Source organism: Neolamprologus multifasciatus, chromosome 10 (genome assembly GCF_963576455.1).
Source record: "Neolamprologus multifasciatus chromosome 10, fNeoMul1.2, whole genome shotgun sequence".
In the NCBI taxonomy this organism is placed as follows: domain Eukaryota; kingdom Metazoa; phylum Chordata; class Actinopteri; order Cichliformes; family Cichlidae; genus Neolamprologus; species Neolamprologus multifasciatus.
In genome coordinates, this window is record NC_140448.1 from 14,643,910 (window position 1) to 14,665,125 (window position 21,216).

At 42.2% G+C, this 21,216-nt stretch overlaps 2 protein-coding genes across 4 annotated transcripts; both read right to left on the minus strand.

The window, feature by feature from the left end:
- Positions 1 to 71: 71 nt before the first annotated feature.
- On the minus strand, positions 72 to 9,263 carry LOC146509833 (immunoglobulin superfamily member 11). Of its 2 annotated transcripts, XM_085173667.1 has the most exons (7): positions 8,967 to 9,255; positions 7,984 to 8,144; positions 6,984 to 7,050; positions 6,766 to 6,897; positions 5,289 to 5,444; positions 2,625 to 2,747; positions 72 to 2,545 (listed from the first exon to the last, which is right to left on the minus strand). In XM_085173667.1, the coding sequence occupies exons 1-7, from the start codon at positions 9,058 to 9,060 to the stop codon at positions 2,343 to 2,345; spliced, it is 936 nt and encodes a 311-aa protein (XP_085029793.1). In that variant the 5' UTR covers positions 9,061 to 9,255; the 3' UTR covers positions 72 to 2,342. The 2 variants fall into 2 exon arrangements, with proteins under 2 accessions (XP_085029793.1, XP_085029794.1); XM_085173668.1 differs by lacking the exon at positions 6,984 to 7,050 and having other exon boundaries at positions 8,967 to 9,263.
- A 2,039-nt stretch (positions 9,264 to 11,302) lies between these two features.
- On the minus strand, positions 11,303 to 20,296 carry dlat (dihydrolipoamide S-acetyltransferase (E2 component of pyruvate dehydrogenase complex)). 2 transcript variants are annotated; one of them, XM_085173664.1, is made up of 14 exons: positions 19,865 to 20,296; positions 18,158 to 18,259; positions 17,955 to 18,079; positions 17,432 to 17,591; positions 15,717 to 15,843; positions 15,413 to 15,594; positions 15,170 to 15,317; positions 15,013 to 15,080; positions 14,633 to 14,728; positions 14,222 to 14,329; positions 13,994 to 14,112; positions 12,588 to 12,750; positions 12,361 to 12,497; positions 11,303 to 12,279 (listed from the first exon to the last, which is right to left on the minus strand). In XM_085173664.1, the coding sequence occupies exons 1-14, from the start codon at positions 20,117 to 20,119 to the stop codon at positions 12,150 to 12,152; spliced, it is 1,920 nt and encodes a 639-aa protein (XP_085029790.1). In that variant the 5' UTR covers positions 20,120 to 20,296; the 3' UTR covers positions 11,303 to 12,149. The 2 variants fall into 2 exon arrangements, with proteins under 2 accessions (XP_085029790.1, XP_085029792.1); XM_085173666.1 differs by lacking the exon at positions 19,865 to 20,296 and adding an exon at positions 18,434 to 18,559.
- Between the last annotated feature and the right edge of the window lie 920 nt (positions 20,297 to 21,216).

The window sequence follows — 21,216 nt, forward strand, 5'->3', positions numbered from 1 at the left end:
AAGGGATTTCTTAATCTCTGATGTTCTGTACAGCATGTTTGGTATATAAATATATTTAAAATATAAATCTATTTTATTATTGGATTTTTTTTTGGGGGGGGGGGGGTCCTTTTACATCAAAGACACTATGCTGATGTTTAGGGGAGGGACTCTCGTGTTTACCTGTAGAAAGACACCTGAGTGGAGAGAGGCGCCCTCTCCACATCAAGATGTGCAGTTTGGGAAGAATTGGTTCATACTTCTTTTGCACAAAAATGTATCATACACCATCCCACTTTGTTATAGTTTTGTTATTTTTAGTTACTTTTGGAGGGGCGGGGTCTTTTATTTAAGAACTTTAAGTCGATGTTAAATGTTCTGTACAGTTTTTTTTTTTTTATGTGATTTTTTTTTCCCCCTCCTATTTAAATTAAAGGTTTTTGTCTTTGTTTGCAAATTAACTGCTGTGTGATTTTTATTTTCTGGCATTTGTCCTGTTGGTCTGTTTTTTGCTGTTGTTTTTGTCTGGGGGATTTTCAGTCTTTGTCCTAGCAGCTTAAAGCCTTATGCTACAGTAAATACAGCACCACTGAGCGGGCACTCGGGTTTAATTAAACTGTACGCTCACCTGTCCACTTCATTGGGTAATCTGTTTAACTTCTCGTTAACACAAATGTCTAATTGGCCAACCGCGTGGTAGCAATTCAGGCATGGAGACATGGTCAAGACGACCTCCGAAAATTCAAACCGAGCGTCAAAAAGAGAAAGAAAGGTGATTTAAGTGACTTTGAACCTGGCGTGGTTGGTGGTGTCAGACAAGCTGGGGTGAGTATTAGGAAATACTCACCCCAGTTACTGAGTTACTGCATGGCCATCTCTACGGTTTACAGAAAATGGTCCAAAAAAGAAAAACTATCCAGTAAGCAGCAGATTTCTGGGCAAAGCTGCCTTGTTGAGGTCAAAGGAAAATGGATTTGGTGTAAACAACATGATAGCATCATGTTCAGCATGGTGGTGGAGGGGTGTGGGGGATATTTTCTTGCACACTTGGTACCAATTAAGCATTGCTGCGGTGCATGCTCATCCCTTTTTGACCACAGTGCTTCCAGCACTATGGCACTGTACTTAAACAGCTGCCACAGTCACCAGATCTCAATCCAGTGGAGCACCTTTGGCATGTGGTGAAACAGGAGATTCATATCATGGATATGCAGCCAACAAATCTGCTGGAATTATGTCCTGATGTAATGTCACCATCGACCAAAATCTCTGAGGAATGTTTACAGCACCTTCTGATTTGAGGCAGCACTGAAGGTAAAAGGATCCCAACCCAATACTAGTGAGGCATACCTAATAAAGTGGCCAGTGTGTGGCTGCTCAAAATATTCAAAAGCCAAAGAAGAGGCAAAACTGGGGTAAATATATATATATTTTTAATGTGTCTGCTGTCAGTTGTCCAAACTTTTTAAGGCCTCTGCCTTGTACTGTGGGCGTGTCCAAACTGTGATTGACAGCTCTGCTGTTCCTCTTTTAAGGTGTGTAAACGCTGCTACTATTGGTGGGCTTGCTCACAGCTTAGCGACCTTACATAATAATAAGCTTGCTCCATATTCTCACAGTATGAAGACACGGGTGGGGGGCAGTGGAGTCACCAGTTCGTAGTTTAATGTGTTCGCTAAACACAAGTTTCTCACACGTTTAACTGAAGAAATTTGGCAGGAACTAAATGTTAGTCACAACCACCCATTTCGAATCCTGAGTTATTCATTCAAAAAATGCTCTAAAAGCATTGCAGTGTCACTGTCCTCTTACACTGAGCAGTTCAACCTCGCGTCCAAGGGAAATGCTTGGTTTTCTCAAGAGATTTACAAGGAAGAGTTGGATTGAAAACCCAATGACATTTCCCATTGGCAACCTAAATTTATCGACTCTGATAATGTGCATAAATATTCTCGCCTGACGCTTTCAGGGAAATGTAGGTATTTGTTTTATTGAGAAGTTAGATGATTCCACTCTTGTTCGCGAGGTCCATGTGAAGCAGAAGCCAGGTAAGAGCTTAGCTCAGAATTATGACCAAAAACAGGAAAAACTTACATGAAAGATGGTGACTTGACTTTGAGTGCAGTTTTTTGTCTTTGGTTAAAGCTGAGGGGATCATTGATGGTTACCTTTAAAAGCTGGTTTGGAGGAAATGAGCATAAATGAGACGCATTGCTATCACACCTTTCAGAACATTTATTCCACTTTCAATTTCAAAGTTTCTGATGCTTTACAGCTGTGGAGTGACATTCAGGGAACACTGGTCTGGGCTGCAGACATCTTTTACATGGATACATTAAAAAGTCCTGAAAGTGTTTGAGAAATCAAACAAAAGAGCGTTTCATCAGGGACGGCGTGTACCGTATCTCGTTATAAAACTCATCCTTGTCTCCTCTCCCCTTCCTCAACCTCCCATCCTGCCCTGTGTGATGGAGCCACAGAACGAGCACCAGCAAAGCCAGCAACAGCAGGCACATAGACAAGGTCAGCAGCACACCCTGCAGTACACCAGAGGGACTGTCTGGGGCTGGGTAGAAATACAAGAACATTTTATCACAGGGCATAAAAACTGGCAGAGGGTTATGGGTGCACAAAGAGGATCTTACTGCTGTAGATGGATAAGTTGATGTAGCAGTTCTCTGTTCCCAGGGTGTTAGTGGCGGAGCATCGGTACAGCCCGGAGGTCTGAGAGGACACGTTGACAATTTGAACGGAGCCTGACAGTTCACCTTAGAGAGAGGAAGACGAGTATGACGGTGATTGCGCTGTCTTACAAATCTCATGCTTAATATATATTAAACTTACTTCCAGCGTTATACAATGGCTAAAAAATTAAAAAGGAACACTTTTTAATCAGAATATAGCGTTAAGGCAGTTAAACTTTCTGAGATATAGATGTGGTGAGTTAAGTATCAGAGGGGGTTGTTAATCGGTTTCAGCTGCTTTGCTGTTAATGACAATAACAACAGGGGCATTGAAGGCCAACAATAAGACAACCACCAAGACAGGAATGGTTTTACATGGTGGAGGACTCTGACATTTTTGTCCTTCTCATTTTTTCTGACTGTTTTCACTAGTGGTTGGTGGTGTCAGACAAGCTGGGGTGAGTATTAGGAAATACTCACCCCTAGGGTAAGGGCCAACTGCTCCAGGATAACACATTACTATGTGCCATTGACAGAAGGTTTGCTGTGTCTCCCAGCACAGTCTCAAGAGCATGGAGGAGACAGGCAGTTACTCTAGGAGAGTAGGACAGGGCCGTCCTTAAACCATCAGCAGTACCAGGATCTGATCATCTAGGCAACGGCACCCTGACCCATTAGATATCAGGATGAAATCCTTGGATTATCAGACTCTACGCTGGTGCAGTGGGTCCTGGGTTCCTTGTGGTGTTTGACAATAACCTGACTTCACGTAGTGAGAAAATGCAGACAGTTCCTGGAGAATTAAGGTATTGATATCATTGACTGGCTCCAATAGAACACCTCTGGGACATTATGTTTCAGTCCATCCGACACTGCCAGGGTGCAGTTCAGACAGTCCAGAGCTCAGTGATGCCCTGGTCCAGATCTGGGAGGAGATCCCTTTGAATTTGTCTTTGAATTTAGTCTTCCGTAGGTTAATAATTTTCATTTCCATCAAACAAGGTGGCATCCTTTCTTCTGTTACCCGGTCCACATCAATATAGCTATCCGGCATGATTTTTTTCCCCCAATGAGATCAGTTGTGTTTCTAGGTATTCCTTTAATTATTTTTAAGTGGAGGATTAAGCTTATTTCCAGGAATATGTATTTTTAAGCTTGAACTCTTTGCATTATTCATGTTTCAAAATAATCCTTATTGATCCTATAAATGGCTTTATTTCATCCACCATCTGAAGAGGACAACCTGAGCTTCCCTCTCTTTGAGGATCTCCGCACTACTTCAAAGAAACCTTCTCCTGATTGGTTGCCCATCAGAAGTAAAAGATCTGACAAGCTGGTGGGTTGGGGCCACTATACCGAGTACCTGTGGCTGCGAGGTTGTCATATTTATCATATCCTCCTAAGAGTAGAAAAAACTGTCAAAAAACAATAATTTAAAGCATTCAGGATCACCTGCACATGTGTGAACGCTAATATCTAAAGCGTGTGTCATGTATGAGTATTTAACCTGAGAAAAAATAAGCAAGAACACATCAGTGCTCTTTTTAAAGAGCACTTGACTACTTTATGTTATTAAAATCACTTTAATTCGGTTTATATAACACCTGTTTGCAACAAAAGTTATCTCAAGGAACTTTACATTTAAAGAAAAAACCCTACAGTATTGGGAGAGAAGCCCAGCAGTCTAATGGGTAAGAAGAGCTCCCTATTAATAGGAAGAGACCTCCAGCAGAACCAGGCTCAGGGAGGAGAAGCCATCTGCTCCAACCAGTGAGGGAGTGAGTGAAAGTGAGCATTTGGAAACCACCAGACAGAAAACAGGACAAAACACAAAGCAGGAGTTAATGATATGCATTAGTGGGAGAATAACCTTCATGATGATGGCATTTCTTTCCACTCAAGTGTTTAAATAGAAAATATGTTTTTCTTTTTTTCTTTTTAAATCAAAGATCTTTGATAAAAGCTCTTTTGTACCAGATCTGGTAAAACTCGTGTTTTAGCCACAGGTCTCATGCTGAGTGACATAATTATTTCTGTGGGGAAAAACTGAAATAAAAAGCTAATCCCATACACTGGAGACTAAAGTTAAAGTTATATTTGCTAATGATGCCCCAATTCAGCCCATTCTTTCTTTAAATAGTCAATTTTGTTTTTCTAAGAAGTGCAATACTAAATTTCTCTTTCATTTAAACAGTCCTAAATACACTTTCATTTTAAAACACTTATGACTTTAATACCCCTTCCCCTTTTTTTTTCTATAGCAGACCCATGTGTGTGTGTTTTTGCCTTAAGTGAAAAAGTCACCAAGTGGTTAAATACTTTTTAATAGGCACTAAATCTGCTTGTCATAGCCGGAAGTATAATGGAGTCAATTATAATATCCATCATATTTCACTTGCACTATTAAATTCAAACATTTACTGAGCGTCATTTTAGGGTCATTTAGTTGACTCTTTTTGGACTTTAAGATCTAAATAAAGATTATTTTATTTATTTATTTATTTATTTATTTATTTTAAAATAATCACAAGATTATTTTGATTCCACTCAAGGGGTATTTTAAGTTTAATACATATCCGTGTGTGTGTGTGTGTGTGTGTGTGTGTGTGTGTGTGTGTAACTGACTCTCCATGTTGATGGGAAGGGAGATTTCATCTGGATTCAGTTTATCCCAGCGGATCTCTGGAGTGGGGATGCCCTCTGCCACCAAGCAGGACAGCCTGACACTTCCTCCCATATTGATGTCTCCATCCCACTGGCACACAGGCAGCGAAGGCGGCACTATACATGACCCACAGATGAATTTCTTAAAAGATGTGATACAAACCGAGACGACCCACATTTGAACTTCTAAGCCGGTGGCTTTTAGAAGCAAAGCTGAAAGATGGTCTGTAAAAATGAAACTATCTGGTAAACCACTGACTGAATAACATTTAAACTCTCTTGTATAAATGGATTTATCAATGTATGCTTCTGGGATAGCATTCCAAATTTCACATTATCTGTGCTTTTTATCTGTATTACAGCTAAAGTTGACAGTGTATATTTTGGGGGTTGTGGTCAACTGTGTTGTCATGTCAACATGTGACAACACAGTTTAAAAATAGTCTTGTTTTATTGTTACAACAAGTAATGTTGCTGTAACAACAGAACATGCTCGTGCTTCGTTATGCTCTGCCAGGCTCTGCTCTGTAGAAGCTTATTTCTGCCACTGAAAAAAAAAATGTTGCTATTTATAGGTCAGAATTTCAGGTTATTGTCTCAAAGGTTTGAGTTATCTTAAAAATTTGACTTAGAAGTTTGAGCAAATTAAGGCTGATAACTCAAAAATTTGAGATACGCTGAAATTTTGACTTCCAAGAACAAAAGTGCTTCTAAGCATATGCTTCACCTCTATTCAGATTATGCGTCCTTTGTCCCAAAAGCATGGGAACTGCTGGATTTACTTTAGACAAACCTTTTATCAGTGTAAACCAAACTAATAGTGTAATGAGTACACTCACATTATAGCAGCTCTCCCAAATCAGTTTTAACCTTCAGGGATTGTGCAATTCTCTGTCAAAATTATGAGATCTGATAAGGTTTCAAAATATTTTTCCTTTATTGGATGCGCTCTGCTTCAACCAAAGCACTGAACAACATTATGTCTTTATCAGCCGATTCACACCAGAGACAAACTCGGTTTATCAACTAAGATAGCAGAATTCACCCTAAGAGCCGTGTGAATGTGTGTTACCAAATATTATAGAAATCTTCCCAGCAGCTTGTTCATTGGAGGAAAAGTCACAGAGCCGCCAAAGTCATTAGGAAACCTCCCCTATGCCGCGTGATTGTATCTAGAAAATTGTGTGAGTCTGAACTAAAAACAAAAACGACCAGCACACCATGATTGCTGTCGGCAGGGCTTCAAATGTTTTAATTAACCTAACCTGTTTGGCTCCTCTGTATTTGCATTACAAATAAATCCGCAGCAGTTTTGGCAGATTTTGTTTGGAAAACAACAAATATCATAGTCAGAATCAAAGAGAAAAAAAAAGACAAACGGATCACCAATTCCTGCTTTGGTAAACGGTCATAATGTGTCACATACACAATAACTTACCCAGAACACTGAGCACCAGCTCTCCGATGCCAGGATCTGTAATCTCCGGTGGGTTGTTAACCATGCAGCGGTAAATACCAGCATCTGAGACCCGTGTGTCGTTTAGCATGATATCTGCACTCAGAGGAAGACCTGCAGAAGGAGCACATGAAATAATGTTTTTATCTGTCTTCAGTATCAAGTTTCATCTATGAAAAGACGATCATCTTACATTTTACCTGTGAAACCCACCCTGCCAATGAGGGAGGGGTCTTCAATCACCTGCCCGTGATCGTACACAATCACCTGGCAATCAATTAAAACAAGGATGTCAAAGTCCATTTACATTGTGGGCCACAAACACTTTGATCTTAAGTGTAAAGACGTTTAGCTACACGTTTAATCCTGGGGATATATAAGAAAATAACTGCAGTTTTAATGGTACGCCTCAGTTTTTCTACCCAATAAGAAATGCTGCTGCAGTAAGTGAAAAAAAAATCAGTCAGATCGACGCTTTAGGCTTAAATTGTAGAAAATGTGCAGAAAAAGTTCTGGAAGCTCATTTCACAGTTTGTCCTGTAACAATGAAACAAAGTTTTTGTTAATTCACAGAAAATGTCCTCTTTTAAAAATTTGGATTTGGCGTGTGTGTGTGTGTGTGTGTGTGTGTGTGTGTGTGTGTGTGTGTGTGTGTGTGTGTGTGTGTGTGTGTGTGTGTGTGTGTGTGTGTGTGTGTGTGTGTGTGTGTGTGTGTGTGTGTGTGGTGTAGTATGAATGGTCACTGGGAAGACCTTTGCCAGAAGGAAAAGCTGTGAAACTTATTCCCTGTTTCACATTTTCCAAAGCCATCCAGTGGGCCAGATTGGAGTGTTTACTGGGCCACTTCTGGCCCCTGTGCCTTATGTTTGAAATAAACTGATTTAAAACAAACTTTACTCGAACACAACAGGATATGTAGAGAATATAAATGGACTGGAACTTATATAGCACCTTTCTACCTGGACACTCAAAAGGCTTTATACAACATGCCTCATTCTCAAGTGCTTTCTATGTGACGCACTACAGGGTTTCTCTTTCTGTGTGAAGACATTTCTCTTCAGTATCTTGCCCACGGGGGAGCAGCCAGGGAACCGAACCGCCAAGCCTCTAATTAGCAGATCGCCTGTCCCACCCCATGACCTACAGCCATGCTAAAATCTGCAATTGCAAGGCATCACCCTGACAGATGTATTGCCACACCTGTATCGGGGCTTCTGGACTGGAGAAGGGAGTCAGCATCCAGATGATGTTGAGTCTGGAGAGGTGGTTGGAGGCGGAGGTGTAGAAGGAGCAGGGCAGGACGACAAAATCCCCTCGAGCCACCTCCAGACTGGATTCTCTCATGGTTACCCTGAGCGCAGCTAGGAGGGGGAAAAGATTCAAATGAGACTAGCCATACCTATGACATCACACAGGTATTTCTTCTTGTTTTATCGTCACCCATCTGCTGTTTTTCTGCTGATGTGCAGACAGCACCAGGCCTCACTCTCCCCTTCATTACTGCAATAATGAACCTCCTCCCTCCTCCTCTGTGCCATCCCCGGGCCCTTTTGTGTGCGTGGGAATTGAGCGAGCACAGTAGTCGTTAATTAAACTTGACAGCTCTGAGGTTGAGCCAGATCCGTCACAGGACGAGAAGAACAACAGGCCACTTCACTAGGATGTGTTTGGTCATTTCTCTTGTTGTTTTTACGTAGATCACAAGTTCTGAAAATGCTGGCCTCAAGAGAGACTTTCATTAAAACTCAAAATGTCAAACATACTGTATTGTATTAATATTAAAAGGTCACGCTTTAGAGGCAGTTGATTAATAACGGCACTAACACGAATAAAGCCCCTGTAGCTCGTACTAAATAAATATCATCTCATTTGATGAATTTGTGCATGTGTATACAGCGAACAGTCCACGCATGCATCAAGAGGTCGCCCACAGTCTTACATTTCTGTCTGGAAAAGCTTAAATGCTCCTTTCTAAATACTCATAAGGTTTTAGGTTATTCATGTCACGTCTCCTTTTACACTAGAGAAAGAAATGAACCTTCTGCCTTAGCAATATCCATGCAAAGAATCACAGAGTCGCAGCAAACATTCGTGAAACTTTGCAAATCCTTCAAACACTCGAAGCTGCTGCAGTGTACTAAAGCAGCAATAATTCAATCTTTTCTTAAGACAGGCCTACTCACTGTTCTCCTGAGCGGTGAAACACACACACAAGGTCCAGAACATCCATCTCCCTGTAGCACCCATAGCTGTTAGGGAAGACAGAGAGGCAGTCATCTCATCCCTACGGTCTCCAAGCTGGTGGCCCAAAAAACCCAGGCATGCATGATTAATGTATCGAGTGCTGCGATCAACCCCTCCCTGTTATTTTCACCCTCTGTCTCTGTCCCATTGTCAGCTGGGAAAATTTTCTCTAATTAGGTTGTCAGGTAAGCAAGTGCACAAGGAATTTTTCTGCTCCTATTAGCTGTTCCTACAGTGGTACCTACAGCGTGAGCTTGTAGTCTAATTAGTTAGTGTAGCGTGACGAAAACTGCAGCTGCTCAGTAGAAAGTATTTCTACTGCGGGGCAGCAGAAGCTACAACGTGCATGTATTCATCAAGAGGTAAGCAACATGGTGCGGCCAAGGGAGTGTCAAACGTTCATGGTTGTTTTCCAAATCCAGGAGCATCTTATGTTTCATTTTTGCAGAGGTGAAACAATCCGTGCACCAGGTATAGTAAACTAACTGAACATATTCTTAAAATGGATTCATTTGTCAGCAAATAATGCTAATTTATGTTCATAATCCATACATCTTCTTCCATCTATGCAATTCGGGGTCTCTGAGGGGGCTGGAGCTGATTTCAGTCAAAATGCAGAGACCTGTCCAGGGTGAACCCATCCTGGTCAAGTTAGAATCACCAATTGACCTAAATGCACGCATGTATTTGGGATGTGGGAGGAGGCCGGAGTACCTGAGAGTTCCTGGAGATAACCCACACAGGCATGAGACCACAGAAAGGCCCGAGCCTGGATTCAAACAAACAACCAAAGAGCTTCAGACTTTTGGGTGTTGTCACAAATAAGCTTTTGGGCATTTTGTTTTTACCATAAAGCCAAAAATCCACACTCTCTGCTTGTGTTAACAGCTTTAACATTTTGCATCATCTGGTTATTTACAGCTTCAAGGCTTCAAGAAAAAAATGAAGGTCGTCAGTGGTGCTAAGAAATGTTCAGAGGCGGGTTTTTGACACTAGAAGAGTCATCAGATGATGACATCCTTCCGTTATGACCTACAGGCAAAATAAAAATCCACCAGAGCTTCTCTTTGATGTATTTACATGAAATGTGTTCACTTAGTAATGACTCACTAAGTCGATCTGCCGGGCATGTTCTGCAGTCGTCGTCTAAACATATAAACTGCTGTCACATTTATGGAATTCATATGGGAACATAAGTAAATGCTGCCATTTTTCACTGTGATGCTCATGGAGAAAGACCCAACTGTGCTGTGGAAATCAGATGGGCTGTACAAGAGTGGTGCTCCATGTATGTGTACGTATATATATGATACCATGAGGATTTTAATAAATGCCTACACCATCCGCACCCAGAACAGCACCAACATATGAAGGGAAAAAAGATCTGGACTACAAAGTTTATGGCATTATTAAACTATTAAGTTCTTCAGATGGAGGGACTCCCACTGAGATAGAAATGCTTCGAAGGATGAAGGTGATGATAGGGACAGATATTAGACACAGATGTGCAGTGATTTATTCTTTTTCCCCCCGCTACCACACACACACAAAGACACATCCACCAGCTCCACTCATTGTAGGAGTCAAACATTCAGGCTTTTCCTTTGATTCATCATCCTCCTGTATTTCTAACATGAAAAATTGACTGAAATGGTACGTTGTGGATCACTAAAGGTTTTCGCTTAGACAGCAGTTGTCCTTCTCTCCTGGAGCTTTCTTTAGGTGCCTTTCCAGCTTTGACAAAAGTCCAGCTGGGATAACCACATGTACTCGGGGCCTTCTTGATATGCTTTTCTGCTCCCCTGGCCACCATATCTGTGGGAATGATATCCACGCTGTGTTGTAACGTTCTGATCACACTCTGGAGTTTCTTCTCCAGAGTGTGATGAGAGTCAAAGCTTAAATACTGATCCGTATGTGTAGGTTTATGGTACAAATCAGTTTTTAAATATCTCCCATTACTGATGGAAATCTCAGTCTAAGAAGGCTAACCTTTCACTTTTCATAACCTCACTGGCGATGATGTGTTGGTCCACCGAGTTAATGTGATCAGTGAATTGTGGCACATGCTGAGATTTGATTTTCACCCAGGAGTCATCCACATACCTGAACCAATGTGGTCATTGAGGTTCAGGTGTCGTTTGCAATCAGACCAATGCCCAAGCAAGGTACGTCACTTGCACTTCGATTTGGGCAGATCACCGTGTGTGAATACAATCTTACATCAAGTCTACCAACAACAACGACACAAAACAAAGGAGCTTATGGCACAAGGTTGTCTTCACCCAGTTTATTCAAATTACAAATAGCATCCAGCACCACCTTTGTGCGTTCCAGCTGTGAAATACAGAATGTTTGAGACTAGAAAAACATCCCCGCTGAAGAGAGAATTGGCAAAACCGTTCGATATTTCCTGTAAGGGCAGCCTTTTTCATTCTGAGCTATACAGTTAATAAGTTCTATGGTGAGGTCTCCCAAGAGCTTGATTTGTTTTATCCAAACGTCTCACCACCATATACAAATATACACACACAACTCTTTCCATCCATAGTGAATATACATAACCCTAGCTTCCCCCTCCCTACAGGAAACATCTTGTATTTTGAGTGTCTGGGATCATAACAGGGACAGGTGTGTAGATCTGTGTGAGCCTCAACATTTAGATCCCCAACAAGCATACAAACATCTTAAATCTTTTATCCACAAACAGCATTTCCTATTTTCTAACATTCACAGATTCCCGTATGTAAGTTGGCAGAAATAGAGGTATACGGGATAGATTTGCTCTCTGCTTTGACATGTAACACTTCCCTTTTTAGTGACGCACAGCCAGTTGCTCTTCTAGGGTAAGTTGCTCCTAATTCTGGTCTCGTGTAAGATGGGGGCCACAATAAATAGAGTATAGGTGAGAACGCGCAAGAGGGGAGACAGATCAGTAGGAAAGAAAGCGAGACAGACAAATAAGCGGAGTGAGTCCTGCCTCTTCCCCTTCTGGGTAATAGGGAGTGACCTGGTGCCAGGGCTAGCCAATCACGGGAGGATCCAGACCAGTTTAGACCAATCGGATCGCTTCAGTGAGAAGCCTCTGCCCGTTGCTGCAGTTTGATGGCAGTACAGTCTCGTCACAACAGCATGGTGACGGGTTTCTCCAGGAACTTGCGGAATTCTGCGAGCCACTGTGCACCGACCGCGCCGTCCACCACCCGGTGGTCACAGCTCAGCGTCACCGACATCATGTTGGCTACGTCAAACCTGCAAGGATCCGCTGCATTAGACGGGAGTTTAAAATGATATCATGCCATTCTGTTACATTACTGTCGTCAGTGCACAGACCCTTTTTCGTTGTCAGCAGGCATGAGGCGTTTCTCTGAGCCACCGACAGCAAGGATGCAAGCCTGAGGAGGGTTGATTATCGCCGAGAAGTTCTTGATGCCAAACATGCCTAAGTTAGAGATCGTGAATGTACCTCCCTGGTTGGGAAAATAAAGAGGACAATTTAAGTTTGTGAAGAAAGGAAAAAAAAGAAATTATCACTCACTCAGAATATTAAAAAGCCTTACCTGGAACTCATGAGGCTGCAGTTTGCCGTCTCTTGCTTTGCCAGCGAGAGCCGTCACATCTGAGCTGATGGAGGTCAGTCCTTTGATGTGGGCGTTAAACACTATGGGCGTGATGAGGCCACTGGCTGTGCTCACGGCCACACTCACATCCACCACGTGATTCCTGGAAAACATAAATAAAGTCATTACAGATGCCGGCACAGTTCTCTCTTCAAGGCGACCCTTTCGAAACCGAAAGACTTATTCCGAGTGCTCTCTGCTGGCAAAACTGAAACTGCCAACCCGTGAAATATCACATTATTAAGATAACTGTCATTTAAGCACAAGCATTGGAAGCACTGGTGAACTTTATATTTACAGACAGGCACTCTTATTAGAATAAAAGTATAATATGTTTTATACTACCATAAATAACTATAAATAGAGAGGTAAATAATGCTAATAGCAGCATTAACAATGATACAAGTAGGAAGTGGAACACACCGATATAATGGGAGGTCTAATAAAGGCATTTTAACTATTCCACTTTAGGGAGATATTGCATTATTATTCTAAGTCAACAAGCTGCTTTCAGGCACTGTTATTCACAAAAGGTGGCCACAGCAAGTAGCTCCGCATGTTTTGATTTGGCACATTTTTATACCAGATGCCATTACTGACACAAACCCAAAGAGATCTGCGTCTCCTACTGGGATGTTTTGCTTGTTGGGCGAATGTGTAAACCACTATCATTCTAGATCAATACTGCACACTTAACAACTAAAATAAAGAAAGAAGTCTCACGCAGTGTAGGAAACTGATTACTGTGCAAGTGACTTCATGTACACTTAAACAGCACAGAAAATGGAAATAATTTCAGCTACGAGCAACGTTAGAAATCATGTAATTTCATGTTGCTACTCTCACCTCTGCTGCAAATAAACTGACACCTCGCCAGTGCTAACGAGACTTTGTCTTTGATTATTAAAATCATGCTGCCCAACTTTGAAATGTTTCAATCAAGCGCAATAATTAAAACAAAATAAAGTTAATTTATCTTGAAATTAAAAATCTAAATTTTAAAACTTCCCTATCAAGTTAACTTCATTTTTCTGTATCTACCTTGTGGTTGTACACGTCCCGGCTGCTGTGAGAGAACCACCAGTCTGCACTAGTTGCTTTTGGCTGTGATGGTTTCTGCCTTCAGTAACAAGGTTTTATCATTTAAATGACTTACTGGCGTAATGTTCCCCAACGGCATGTAAACACACTCTGTGATGCATGCACTCATTTAAAGATAAGATCCAAAGAGACAATGGCTGGGAATACAAAGCAAGATGGATATTTCCACAGTCAGGAGAACGTGTTTTCTGTTTGCTGCTTATAGGAACTAAACTCCATGTGGCTCTTAATGAGTTTTTACTCACTGACGAATGACTGTGTCCAACCAGGACGAGTTGCATTCAGGAACCTTGAGGCAGGCCAGAGCACTAGCTTTGATGATGAAATCATTCACACTAAGTTTGATATTCTGGGCTTTTACCTCCTGCAGAGAGAAGAGGGTGAAATCGTTTATGAGATGCTGGAAATGAGGTTTTAGTGCAGTGATACAAACAAAGCTACAGTTACACCTCTATTACAAAGCACAAACTCACAGCGTTGAGTTCTTTTCTAAGCTCAAGCACTTGGTCCATGTTGACATCTACAGACAAATAATAGTGGGGGATGGTTTGTTTGGACTGCATCAACCTCTGAGCAATGACCTGCAGGAGAGACAAATATATGCACTTTAGCTTTGATCCATTATTCATCACCAAGAGGAATGAGGTGTGCTGGCTGGGTCTGTTTTGATAAATGGAGTGCCCGCCTGTGGGGCAAAATGTGTTAGCACAGGTCAGAGATAACAGAGCTACACTGAAATCTCCTCGGGACATTTGCCTCCAAGCTCTCAATACACCAGCACAGCACCCCGCACAGAAGGAGCCGCTAATGCACCGACTGCTAGCAGCGGAAGTCATCACAGAATGTAATGGCCCATCAAGAGGCAGGTGTGTGGTGGTGCTCACCTTGCGGATGTTGCTGATAGGGATGTCTGTGAAGGTGCCAGTTGGTGCAGCAGGGGCTGGTGCAAATGCAGGAGCAGCTGGAGCAGCTGGAGCAGCCTGCAGACGTAGAGATTTAATTTGCATTACAGACCACAGAAACAGAGGTACAGGAAATTAATTAATAATTGTGATTATTTGCCAAAACAGATAAATCACTGTCCTGCAACAGCTAAATGTATCATTTAAAAGAAAAATGGGCATGACTGACATGGACTTATTGATCAGACTGTCCGTATTACATCGGTATTAAGAAAAGGACCATTAAACAATAAGAATGGTTACACATGATTTAACTGGGCTGATGGGCACTAATGTGACTCAACAGTATGGGTTTCCCTTACAGGTGCGGCTTTTGGTGGAACAAAGTTCTCAATATCCTTCCTGGTGATGCGTCCATCAGGGCCAGACCCTGAACAAAAGAGTATTTAAAATGAAAAAATTAAAATGTAAAAGCTTCAGCAAACGCTCTTCGTCCATCACATAGGTCCAGCTACGTACCGCTGACTTGAGCCAGGTTAATTCCTTTCTCGGCAGCGAGTTTCTTGGCAAGCGGGCTGATGAACACACGACCCTTCCTGGGTGCTCCAGGGGCAGCAGCTGCTGCTGGTGGAGCAGGACTGGGTGATGCAGCAGCTGAAGCTGCAACCTACAACATAAACAAAGTGTTCTTAAGGCATCTTAAAACTGTACAAAAGCCAAATGACTTCTTATTTGAAAGTGCAGGTTTTCTGTGAGTCTCACCGGTGCTGGAGGTGGAGGTGGTGTGGAAACCTCAACCACCCCAGTTTCAACGTAATCCTTGAAAGCGGCAATGTCGCTTTCCTTCTCTACAATGATGCAGAGCGGCGCACCCAGAGGAACATCACGGGTTCCCTCTGCCACCAGGATTTTTGCCAAATACCCCTCCTCTTGCACCTCAAAGCCTGTATGGAAACACACAGGACCAGGGTATATTAAAAGTAAGATCATATAAATATTTTTTCCTCTGTAGTGCTGAAAGTGGACACGCTTTAGGATCGATGTGTTCAAATCCGTTTGGATTTACCAATGGTCGCCTTGTCAGTTTCGATCTCAGCTAAGAGATCTCCTTCGCTCAGCTTCTCTCCGACCTTCTTCTCCCAGCGCTGCACTGTTCCCATCGTCATGGTTGGAGAAAGAGCAGGAAGTGCGATCTGTAACACAAATTCCCACAAATGTGAAATATACTAGACCTGAAAAAGACTCACAACCTCTTCAGCATCTAGTCAAGTTACAAACACTGTTAAAGGTCTAGAGAAAATTTCTTCAAGATGACCCCTGAAGGGACCGAATGATGTTACAGGGACATTCACAGCTGAAGTAAGGGCAGGGACAATTTTGTTGCACAGCCTCCAGCAAATTAAAGCCTTTAACCTCCCTCTGATTAAATGATGAAGTGGTGTGACATTATTTTTGTTTGTTTTTTTAAATAAAGAGAAAGAAAAAAGTCCTTCAAATAGAGAAAGTTCAAAATATAACAGATAGGGCAGTCTAAAAATGGCAAGTTAGCCTTCTTAGACTGTGAGATTTCCATCAGTAATAGGGGACATCTAAAAGCTGATGTGTACCGCAAACCTACGCATACAGATCAGTATTTAAGCTTTGACCCTCATCATCCACTGGAGCATAAATTGGGTGTCATCAGGACGCTGCAACACAGAGCGAACAGACACAGCAGGCAGGGAAGCAGAAGAACAGCACATCAAGAAGGCCCTGAGTAAATGTGGTTATCCCAGCTGGGCGTTTGTCAAAGCTGGGAGTATCGGAGCAGTTGAGACGCATTTTTTCTAAACACTTCTAAACACACTTTCTGTGGCTTTTAAACCCCAAAACACGCTGCACCAAAAATTGGTCCACCCCAAGGATCAGGTCCCCCAACACAAACAAAGTAAGATAGTGTACGCTGTTAAGTGCCAGGAGGATTGCCAGGATTTATACATCAGAGAAACCAAACAACCTCTGGCAAAGAGGATGGCACAACACAGAAGAGCTACCTCATCAGGCCAGGACTCTGCAGTCCATTTACACCTACAGGCCAGTGGACACTCTTTCAAGGATGAGGATGTTCACATCCTAAACAGGAAGGAACGCTGGTTTGAGCGCGGAGTCAAGGAGGCCATTTACGTGAAAAGGGAAAGACCATCTCTGAATCGAGGAGGGGGTTTAAGGGTACATCTGTCACCATCTTACAATACTGTGATTGCAGCCATTCCCCAACTCTCTGTGAATGGTACTCATGGCCATTGATCAGTGGTCTTTGATCAGTGGGTTTTGGTCAGTGGTTGTTGATCAAGGGTCATGAGAATCTGCATAATTAAGATTAAGGAACTGACCTCACAGCCCATTGTTCCTTCAGTGAGCTGGTTTCAGTCATTATGCAAATGTACTGTTTATAAGATTGGGGAAACCTGCAGTCAGCTGAGACTGAAGAAGTCACTTGGATGAGTGACGAAACGTTTCTCCCACAAAATGCTACGTCCAGATGAACAGAATCAACTTTTGGCGATATAACAGATACATGGAAACTGTTTAATTCCACACACTGTAGTAAAGTAGTAAAATCTGACGCATGATCAGAAGAGTCCATAGTGGTACCCGCTTCACTGCCCTGATACAGTGATCCTGGACAACCCTGATCAAACCAAGACTACGCGCACAAAACACAGCATCGTAAACAGATGCTGTCTACATCACAAATCTACGGCTTTCTGACCGAACTCGTTTATGGGAGAGCTCGCTTACCTTCATGTGTGCAGGATAAGAGCTTCCAGGGGCTGCAGGTGGAGCTGCCGCAGCAGCAGCGGGTGGCGGAGGCGGAGCAGAGGCAGTAGGTGAAGGAGTGGCACCGGCTGCTTTGATTGAATCTAGTGTTACATCCTTAAAGGCTGAGACCAAGTCAGGGCTGCAGAGGAAAATATGTCCACAAATAATGAGTAAAAACTGACACAACTGCATCGAGCCATACGGCACCCTGTCAGCTTTTAACCTCCCATATTTGATTGTGGCACCTGGCAATTTTATTGATATAGCACATTTCATTACATTACATAACAAATGTAGAAGTCATGTTTGTTAAAGCTCTAGGATTAATGATGCACTTAAAGGACTGAAAATAATAATAAAAGCAGCATTTTGCCACTATCAAAACAGAGTGCTCCCCATTTAATGTTTTTCAACTATTAATTCGTCCCATTACTATAAAAGAACAACCACCAGTGAACTAACAGGCCTCAGCTCTGAATCTGGACTGTCCAAACACACTAACTTGTCAACTGTGATGCAAATCACGGCTCCAACGGTGACATCTCTGGTTCCTTCAGGAACCAGGATCTTTGCCAGATAGCATTCCTCCAGCATCTCAAATCCCACAGTGGCCTTGTCTGTCTCTACCTACAAAGAGAGAGGCAACATTAGAAATGGACACCACGATCGCGTTTTGTGGCAGCGTGGGCACACGCGGCTCCTAACCTCAGCTATGAGGTCACCCTCGCTGATTTTCTCCCCCTCCTTCTTCTCCCAGCGAGCGATCGTTCCTGTCTGCATGGTGGGTGACAGTGCAGGAAGCTCCACCTGAAGAACAAGCAAATGAATATAATCAAAGTTTAACCTAAAACTTAAAATTAAAAAAATTATCTGTATCATCCTTTTAGAGTATTCTCACTGGGAACTTTTCAAAAGGCCAGTCAAAAAAGTGCCAAAAGTCAGGTGTTGTAACTGCTGTTGCTACATCATCATCATCATCACCTCATTCATTGCTCCATAAAATGACCTACATCCACTTCACCACAGCTGATTTTTATAGAGTTTTTTTTATATAACAGCAAAGATGAATGACATGCTATTGGTGAAGTAACACAAAAGGTAGAAGGACTACTGAGAAGCCTTCCACTTTAGAGTCAAAAATGGAGGGTTTCATTCAGGCTCACAGCCTCAAATCTGCACCTATGCTCAATTAACCTAACGAGCACACCTCTGGACTGTAAGGGGAAAGTGAAGCTGCCAGTTTCATGATTTAGGGGACAGCATGTAATTTCCACATGCAGCACTCCCGACTGACAAAGAGGTATAAACCAGCAGGTCACTTAAATTGGAGGACGAGCATGTCAGACTTCCCAGGTTATAATTGTTTCATGTTTTCAGCAGTTCCTGAAGTTGTTCCACAACCAATTAACCATCAGCTCCCTCCAAGTCCTCTGTCTAATGCAACAGAGGAGAACACAAATCACCTGCTCTAATTGACTTCAATACACTTGGGGAAAGTGACAAAGTATGAATCTAGTCTTTTTACAACTTTACAATGAACGTGCTGTGTTAAAATGTCTCAGACAGAGGCAAATATAGATAGTACTGAAACAAACACTGATATTGGGATCAGATCGCGATACAACCTATAATTTACTTCTAATGTCTAAGATCTAAGTTCTGTGTTAGATCAATTATTTTTGGAGAAAGTAAAATAAACCTCAAACATTTGCTCTGAAAGGTGTCTGAACCTTTTCGCGGTGACTGTCACATCCTTGTTATTTGTAAGTGTATAGCACATTTAAATAACAGTGCTTTAGAGAAAGGTACATTTATATTCCAAGTCTAAAAAAACTGTTTCAAAATACACGACAAGCTAAAAGCTGTACTTTGTTGTGGAAATAAAATACAGCCATTATGGAAGGTAAAGCTCAGTCAGTTAGTGGTCATTAAAAGTTGTTCACAATTTGCAAATTTATGATGAATCACCTCAAACAATAACATACTGCTGTTCCCTACTTAAGCTGTCTTTATAGGTTACAAGTATCGGGACTGGCAATCCGAAACCCTGTATTTACTTGGTATCGGGATCAATACCAAATTTTGCAGTATTGCTCAGCACCATCAGGCATGTGTTACGTTTTTATAGCCAAAGTATTTCCTATGGCCTCCGTGTTTGAGGCACACAAGTCAGGTTTGACGGATTGGTGTCATTCAGGAGAACCGCAGCACAAACAGTCACAACAGTGTTTCCAGTGAACAGTGGAGAAACTAATCGTTCAACAGTTCCTGCTAACCTCACACAGGGAAGAGCCGGATTTCCAGCAAATAAAGCGTTTTTAACAGATCTCTGTAACAGGCAGGGAGGTCAAGCTAGCTAACGCGGTGAACATGGGTGCTATAGCAACCTGACACCGGCTCCGGTAGCGTTACCTTCTGGTGTGGCGGCAGGCTGTAGAAGCGCTTGCACTGACATCCACCTGCTAGCTGGGGAGACCGCAGAAGAGTCGCTCTGTAGCTGAAGCCGGAGTCCAGAGAGGCGGCTCGGGACCCCGCTCCATAATGAAGCCGTCTCAGACAGCTGGTTCCGGGAGCAGAGCGGGAGCTGAGTGCAGCAGGCCCGGCCGGGAGGGCACGGGGACACCGGAGCCCGGAGGACGGCCTGAGCCGCAGGATCAGACGAAGCATTTCGCAGCGGTTGGGATACTATACAGAGCTGGTGAATAATATGTATGACTTACACCAGCATGAGACCTACACCGAGGGTCTCTTCTCCCTGACAGCCAACCCCTATTTAACTCCTCACTTTCTAATGACCTCCTCCAGCCCCAAACACAACGATTTACGGCTTTCTTGCTTGTGCTGTCGTAGCTTTGTCGTTGGTGTCGTAAATCGCAGCGGCTCAAAATTCAGTCGCTGAATACCCGCAAAACAAAAACAAACAAACTAAAACAAAACAACAACAAAAAAAACCCCCACCACTGTAAATAGAAGTACAATGCTAAAGAAACAAAGTAACGCAAAGAAAAAATTATAATAAGAACTGTTCAAACTGCTTTTAGCGATAAATGTAATTATGCTGTAATCACATCAATGACCACACGATGGCAGTAGATTCTTTTACTGGGAAGTTTGCCTGGGTTCAGCCAGCCTGTGAATCTTGATTTGAATGTATCACAGTGAGAAGTTTACATATACCCATCATGGCATCTTTAATGACTTAAAAAAGAACTGGGTGCACACGTTTGAATTTATTTAGGATTTTGTCCAATTCACAAAGGTTCCAAAGGTCCGATGCCCGCGTGACTACCAAAACACAGCTGGCTGGAGCAAAGTAAGTCGAAGTAAATGTGATGAGTTGGTGAATTTAAATAAAATAAGTAAATAAATAAAACCATGTACACATTATAACTTAGTCAAATCAGCCTTGAAGGATAAAAACTGTCTAAGAGTGTCATGAAGCATTCGGAGGATGACACAAAGTTGGCATGCTTTTCAGTGTTTTAAATTTTCGGCACTGAGATCTGCTTATTGTAAATATCTTTTACTTGTTTTTACACTTTGTAATGTTAAAGTGACACTGATGACACAAGCACTGTCTGACTACAGATACCAAATCTGATTTGGTAAGAGTGCCATCTGTTAGTCAGAAAGTGGCATTGCAGGTAACAGTCAACATGCTGGACAATGTAAAACAATAAAATACAACATAAAAACAACAAATTATTTGAATGCTTGTCTATATAAAATATCTTCAGCTGCTTTTTTAAAAGAATCAGTGGGGT

Excerpts from the sequence above, each read along its gene's own strand:
- LOC146509833 (XM_085173667.1), bottom strand. The coding sequence starts at position 9,060 with ATGACTGCCTCTCTGTCTTCCCTAACAGCTATGGGTGCTACAGGGAGA. Across the intron at positions 8,145-8,966 it reads TTTCACCGCTCAGGAGAACA|CTGCGCTCAGGGTAACCATG; the intron begins GTGAGTAGGCCT and ends TCCCCCTCCTAG. Across the intron at positions 5,445-6,765 it reads GCTGGTGCTCAGTGTTCTGG|TGCCGCCTTCGCTGCCTGTG; the intron begins GTAAGTTATTGT and ends GGTCATGTATAG.
- dlat (XM_085173664.1), bottom strand. The coding sequence starts at position 20,119 with ATGCTTCGTCTGATCCTGCGGCTCAGGCCGTCCTCCGGGCTCCGGTGT. Across the intron at positions 15,081-15,169 it reads TAACCTGGCTCAAGTCAGCG|GGTCTGGCCCTGATGGACGC; the intron begins GTACGTAGCTGG and ends TCTTTTGTTCAG. Across the intron at positions 12,280-12,360 it reads CCTGCTGACAACGAAAAAGG|GTTTGACGTAGCCAACATGA; the intron begins GTCTGTGCACTG and ends GGATCCTTGCAG.